The sequence below is a fragment of the Monopterus albus genome, unplaced genomic scaffold (genome assembly GCF_001952655.1).
Source record: "Monopterus albus unplaced genomic scaffold, M_albus_1.0 scaffold94.1, whole genome shotgun sequence".
Lineage (NCBI taxonomy): Eukaryota > Metazoa > Chordata > Actinopteri > Synbranchiformes > Synbranchidae > Monopterus > Monopterus albus.
In genome coordinates this window covers 1870189-1876919 of record NW_018127974.1, presented here as the reverse complement: position 1 = coordinate 1876919, position 6731 = coordinate 1870189, and the positions used below count along the sequence as shown (strand labels likewise).

General features: G+C 40.8%; 1 protein-coding gene across 1 annotated transcript; it reads left to right on the top strand.

Annotated features, from left to right (window-relative positions):
- The first annotated feature begins 337 nt into the window (after positions 1 to 337).
- On the top strand, positions 338 to 5306 carry odc1 (ornithine decarboxylase 1). Its single transcript, XM_020608704.1, has 11 exons — positions 338 to 489; positions 1226 to 1374; positions 1590 to 1704; positions 2324 to 2497; positions 2633 to 2805; positions 2904 to 3120; positions 3205 to 3288; positions 3388 to 3550; positions 3657 to 3772; positions 3907 to 4121; positions 4245 to 5306. The coding sequence occupies exons 3-11, from the start codon at positions 1603 to 1605 to the stop codon at positions 4381 to 4383; spliced, it is 1383 nt and encodes a 460-aa protein (XP_020464360.1). The 5' UTR covers positions 338 to 489; positions 1226 to 1374; positions 1590 to 1602; the 3' UTR covers positions 4384 to 5306.
- Positions 5307 to 6731: the final 1425 nt, after the last annotated feature.

Below are 6731 nucleotides of genomic sequence, written 5' to 3'. Positions count from 1 at the left end.
AGAGCAATTGAAATCATGAAGAATCCAGGCCAGCGGTCGTGGTCCGTGTGTTTGTCCATCGCTGACATCACAAACAGTATCCTGACAGATAAAATGAAGATCCACTCTGTCTCCACACTGGCTCAGGGCTGGGGTGGTATAGGTGCAGAGGTGTTCCTCAGCCTGCCGTGATCTACATGTGTTACATAAATTAATTTAGCAACTTAGTCCATATGGGCTAACGTCTGTCTGACCCACCATGTGGATGCTGTGACAAGCCTAAACCGGTTCATATATGGATGGGAGGCCGGTTTCAGCTGGCTGCGTTGCCATAGTAACGACCTATCTATAAATACGGTCTGACTGCCTCACTAGCGTACTCTGCAGTTTCACTCCTGGTAGTGAGGATATCGTTAAGAAGCGAACTTCATTGCGAAGGGGAGCAACTTTTTCCCTTTTCATCCCAGCATTCGGGGCTAATGGACAAACTCTTTGTAAATGCTTTTTAAGGTAAGGGGTTTTTGGTTTCGTATGCCGGAAGCCGTTACATTTTAGCTTATATTTGCCTACTAACGTTAACCTGTACACTGTTTTCGTTATGGCCACTTAAAAAGAACAACGGGATGGGGAATTATGGACGTTTATCCGTCGCTGTTACGTCCGTTTAACATTAATCCTAAATTGAATCATTTTGGGGTGTTCACTAATATTACGACGTGGCCGGGGTTAGCAAGCAGTTAGCTATCTTCTTATTGTGTCGGCTAACGTTGGTAATTAACCGGTATAGCGTGATTTTATAATGCCAACTATTCAGGGCCATACATTTTTTACGTAGACGTTACGCCTAATAAGTTCTTGCTTTGGCTGTAAGAACGACAACTTAAAATGGTAAATTGCCTCATGGCACGAGGAGCCAAGAGCTCCAAGCGGCACCGGCATGTTGACGTCCACGTTCTTGGCTAGTCACTGATTGGTTCACTTTCATGCCAGTCTTTTGGGTTAAAGGCGGAGCTTTTTGTAATTGGGGCGAATCTTTACAGGGAGGGCTTCGATGCTGCTTCCTTTCATACTTCTTGAACATAAGAGATACACGTATATTGTAATTTGAACTTGATTTAATTTTGAACTTTAAAATCGCTAACGTGTAGTCATAGATTGTTCTTTGACTCCTTTCCTGGGCCTGCTTTTTTCCACAGGAGGAAATGCAGTTTTATGTTGAAATTCTGTCAATCCCTCATGTTTACAGAATCATCACTTCAGGAAGCTACACACTCGCTTCTCAGCAGGCCGTGGCCTCGAGTCTTACTTGAAGGGGTCCAATTTCTCTGGCGAGCCACCTTGGCTTTTCTGCACCTGAGTAACGGCAAGACTAAATTCGATCTCTTTTTCATCCAAGTAAGTATCTCACGATCTGTCTTTAACTTGAGTCAACACTGCACTGTCATTTTAGCAAATACGCCAACCGAACTCTTTCATTCAAGAGCATTACTATCAGAAGTACTCACACTTGCACTGTTTGAGATTTCCCCATGTGTGGGGAATGAAATAGACTTCAGTCATTAAGGACACAAAAGACCCTGAATCTAATCTCAGTATGTACTCGTCTTCAGTTCACTAGTGACCATGAACACTGCTACTCCCACTGAGTTTGAGTTCTCTTTCCTGGAGGAGGGTTTCTGTGCCTGGGATATTGTTGAGCAGAAGATCAGTGAATCATCCACGACGGTAAGTGTCCTGGGCTGACATTGTTTTAGGGGATACACGTCTGGCCTTATGTGTTAGGCGATGAATGTCAACGGGATGCAACTGAAAACAAATGAAAGTCTGCTTTCAGATTTCTGGTATTGTGGTTTGGGGCTGTATCTTATTCACTCTGAGTCAGCTGTAATATTACAGATGTAATTGTGTATAATGAGGTTTTCTATATTGAAAGTGATTGATTTGCTAAATGCATATACAGTGGTGTGAAAAAGTGTTTGCCCCCTTACTGATTTCTTATCTTTTTGCATGTTTGTCACACTTTAATGTTTCAGATCAAACTAATTTAAATATTACGCTTGATTGCAGTTGTTGCTGCCAAGCGTGGCCCAACCAGTTATTAGGTTTAGGGGGCAACCACTTGTTCACACAGGGCTATATAGTTTTGGATTTTGTTTTCCCTTAATAATAAAAAAACCTTCATTTAAAAACTGCATGATGTGTTTACTTGTGTTATCTTTGACTAATATTTAAATTTGTTTGATCTGGAACATTACAGTGTGACAAACGTGCAAAAAGATGAATCAGTAAGGGGGCAAACACTTTTTCACACCACTGTATTCCTTGTTTTATCACCTCATTACAGGATGATAGGGATGCCTTCTACATCTGTGACTTGGGGGATGTGCTTAACAAACACCTGCGCTGGATGAGGGCCCTGCCTCGCGTCACTCCTTTCTATGCCGTCAAATGCAACGACAGCCGAGCTGTAGTTATGACACTGGCGTCTCTGGGAATTGGCTTTGACTGTGCAAGCAAGGTAGGTGTTGTAAACCTTCAACAGCATTTGTTGTCGGTTGATTAAAAAGCTCTCTCGATGGCAAGTTGAAATTTCGTTAGGCAGATTTTTTTTAAATTGGCATTTTTGTTGACTGTTGCTATCTCTTCCCTCCAGACGGAGATTCAGCTGGTCCAGTCTATGGGGGTGGCTCAAAGCAGAATAATCTATGCCAACCCCTGTAAGCAAGTTTCTCAGATCAAGTATGCATCCACCCATGGGGTCCAAATGATGACCTTTGATAGCGAGGTGGAGCTCATGAAAGTGGCCCGCTATCATGACAGTGCCAAGTAAGACTTTATACATTTGTAATAAAGGCTTTATTTGGATTTTTTTCTCCCTTTTTCAGCATTTAATCAGTTTTTCCATCTTTGTGTTTTGCATTCAGACTCGTGCTGCGTATTGCCACAGATGACTCAAAGGCAGTGTGTCCTCTCAGTGTAAAGTTTGGGGCCACACTCAAAGCTTGCCGAGGTCTTCTGGAGCAGGCTAAAGAACTGGGGCTGGATGTGATTGGAGTCAGCTTCCATGTTGGCAGTGGTTGCACTGATCCCAAGACCTTCACCCAGGCTATTGCTGATGCCCGCTGTGTCTTTGATATGGGGGTGAGTTGTGACTGATACATAGGCACCTGATTTGTTGGGTTTTTACCCAGCAAAGTAAGCAAAACCTTCAAATTTGTGTTCTAGGATGAACTGGGTTTCAACATGAAACTGCTGGACATTGGTGGTGGATTCCCCGGGTCCGATGACTCTGCACTTAAATTTGAAGAGGTATCTTTTTATTTAATGAGTAGTGCATCACAGGGTCAGGTTTGTTTTGCCCCCCACCCCCAAATAGTCTGCTTTACCTATGGGCATTCACTTTTCCAGATCACAGCTGTAATCAACCCAGCCCTGGACAAGTATTTCCCTGCTGACACAGGTGTTAAGATCATTGCTGAACCAGGACGCTTTTATGTGGCCTCTGCTTACACATTGGTTGTCAACATCATTGCCAAGAAAGTCATCATGGATGAAGACTTGGATTCTGATGGTAACCACTGCAATTTACTTTTTAAAAAACTTTTTTACAAAAGTGTTTATTCTGAAATGTCTTGTGTAATTCTTTAGTAGTAGAATAATTGATGCTCTGTTTACAGAGGAAGATGAAGGAACCAGTAACAGGACGCTGATGTATTATGTTAATGATGGAGTGTACGGATCTTTCAACTGTATACTCTTTGACCATGCCCACTGTTTCCCAATACTGCATAAGGTGAGTGAAATTCAATGACTGAAATCACAACGGTTTCTCATCAAATATATGGGTCAAGGAAAGGTAACAGTTGATTTTTTTTTTTTTTAACCCCTTCTGTCTTCCCCCCCCTTCCTACTCATTAATACTAAAAGAAACCAAAGCCAGATGAGGTCATGTACCCATGCAGTATCTGGGGCCCAACCTGTGATGGCCTTGATCGTATTGTTGAGCAGTGTCGCCTGCCTGACCTGCAGGTGGGCGACTGGCTGGTCTTTGAAAACATGGGTGCCTACACTGTGTCTGCATCCTCCACCTTCAATGGCTTTCAAAGACCAGACATTCACTATGTCATGTCCCGTGCTGTCCGGTGAGTAGAAGTCACATGGTTAATGGCTGACATTCTGGAGTATACCTGGTCATAAGAATCTTTGGAAGTTTAAATACTTTCTGTTCTCTGATAATCTAACATATCTGCCTTATATTTCTCCAGGCAACATGTGCAGCAGGTGTGCTCCCAGGGCATGCCCACTCCTAAGGAGGATTGTTTCCTATTTGACATGCCAGTCTCCTGTGGCCAAGAGAGCAGCTCGGAGATGCCCACCAAGTCCTGCCAGGCCAATGTGGTTTAAACGCATACTGTACATCACACCAGTGCTCTCCAGCTCTAGCATTCTTTGTTAATTACTGGAGAAGGTTCTGAGGCATGAGTAGTTTATAAAGAGCCTGTTTGCTGAACTGGAGTAGTGTGTGGATATGGGTGCTTTGCAAAATAAATCTCTGCAGTACTTTACTGAAAGCTTTCCCTCACCACAGGACTTAACACTTGAAACTATAGCAGGAGTCAGAGGTCAAGGGTTACTCCTCTTGATAATCTTAAGAAGAATAGTAGCAGACTGCTTGCAGCTTAGGAAGTTACCACTGCTGGGGGTTTTACGCAGCTGACCATACAAACCCCCAAAGTTGCATTCCTAACTAGTAACTTGCAAAGAGATGGTTGGAGAAGTCATTCAGTTCTCATATACAGTATGGCTGCTATGTTAATATTTATATTTTCTGTTTCTGTATAGAACCCCTTGGGTGTTATTCCTCTAGATGTTGGCATGTAACAAAACATGTTTGATACTGGCATTCACAATAGTTATTCAGTGTCTTTGTGTTCAGTGAATGCTTCTCTGCTGAGCCACTATTTCCCATGCAAAATTTGAATACAGGAAAACTGTGCATTAATCATACTCTGCATGTCACGAACCCAAGTGCCATGTAGTGTCTGTGCTGGTACAACTGGAATGATTGAGACAAATTAGACAGTAATATAGATGCATATGCTAAATATTTCAAGCTTTTGACTCTTGTACTTGCCCCAGCAGAAACACACCTTCAATATTATCACATGACTTGTTTTCTAAGTTGCAGAGGGACAGAAATCTGATACAATTATTAAGCAGTGTTTACCAATCTATGTAAAAGGGATACAAAGAGATGGATTTGCAAATTCATAATGCTTTCCTATGGAAATTTTTTTTTAAAATAAAATATAAGGTGCAGAGCCAAATTTTCGCTCCTGTGTTTTGTACAAATAGGACAATAAAAGCAGTTAGCTAGTACAGCACTAGGAGACCTTAGTCAGCTGTTACAGGGTGTTTTCTCCCTGTGTTGGTTACAGGATGAAATTATCTCAGCTTTGCACATAGTGGGGTTGTGTTCATATTTCTGGTATTTCTATGTACAAATTTGTATCCTGTTTTCCTTTCTGCTACTTTTTAGGTAACTGTCAACCCGTTTTTTATTTAATCTAGTAGTGTATTGTTACAAATGAAAGCTAGTGTTTTGTTTATTATGCCAACACAAAGTGTATTTTAGGAACCACAGGTCTGCAGCTGATGAGGGTTACTAAATAAACATCACTTTAAACTACTGCCAGACCAGCACCCTGAAAACTGTTCAGGGTGTATAAATGTATTTTCAAATCACAGGCTGGAGTGAGATTTTCCTTCTGGAGTACAAGATTTCAAGGTCCATGCATTTGGAGAAAGTGCGGGTGCCAAAGAATAACCAAAGGGCAGAGAAATACTGAGCACAGTATTTGCAACACTTTCTGCCACTCTCTTTCAGCTCATATCCTGCTTTACAGTTGTAAACAGATACCTTTAAAGGACAAAACAGAATTAGGACAACAGGATATGCAGAAATTGTTGGAAATGATGAAATTTTGACCTCACATTTGCACTATTTCTAACAAGATCTGGGATTTTAATTGTTCCATCTGGCCAGTATTCTCCAATGGTTTCTATGTATGTGCTCTGACTGGATTCAGCCATGCTCCAGTATACGATTTCATATCCTAAACCAGGGCCTTTGTCATTAAAGAATATACGTGTGGTGTTCACAGTGAAGTTGACTTTCCTGATTTCCATAAAAAGCTTTGGAGACAAATGATGAAAACTGCATTGATATCAAATTTTTAAAGGTTTTCATTGTTTTTATTACTAGTGAAACAACAAATCAAACGGTAAATAATTCATATAAGAGACTTCCAAATATGTTTTTCATGTTTTTTTGCATTTTAAGTAGAAAAGTGTATATATATATATATATATATATATACTTTATCAGTAACAAAAAAACTACAATTTTTTCTTTTAAGCAGTGGTTTCACATAGCCTACTGGGAAATGCATTCATTCACTTTCTTGCAGCATTTTAGATTAGACAGTCCATACCACTCTCATATACAGTGCCTTGCAAAAGTATTCGGCCCCCTTGAACTTTGCGACCTTTTGCCACATTTCAGGCTTCAAACATAAAGATATAAAACTGTAATTTTTTGTGAAGAATCAACAACAAGTGGGACACAATCATGAAGTGGAACGAAATTTATTGGATATGTCAAACTTTTTTAACAAATAAAAAAACTGAAAAATTGGGCGTGCAAAATTATTCAGCCCCCTTAAGTTAATACTTTGTAGCGCCACCTTTTG

Coding starts and splice junctions, on each gene's coding strand:
- odc1 (XM_020608704.1), top strand. CDS start 1,603: ATGAACACTGCTACTCCCACTGAGTTTGAGTTCTCTTTCCTGGAGGAG. Junction 3,289..3,387: donor CTGCACTTAAATTTGAAGAG/GTATCTTTTTAT, acceptor TCACTTTTCCAG/ATCACAGCTGTAATCAACCC. Junction 3,773..3,906: donor GTTTCCCAATACTGCATAAG/GTGAGTGAAATT, acceptor TAATACTAAAAG/AAACCAAAGCCAGATGAGGT.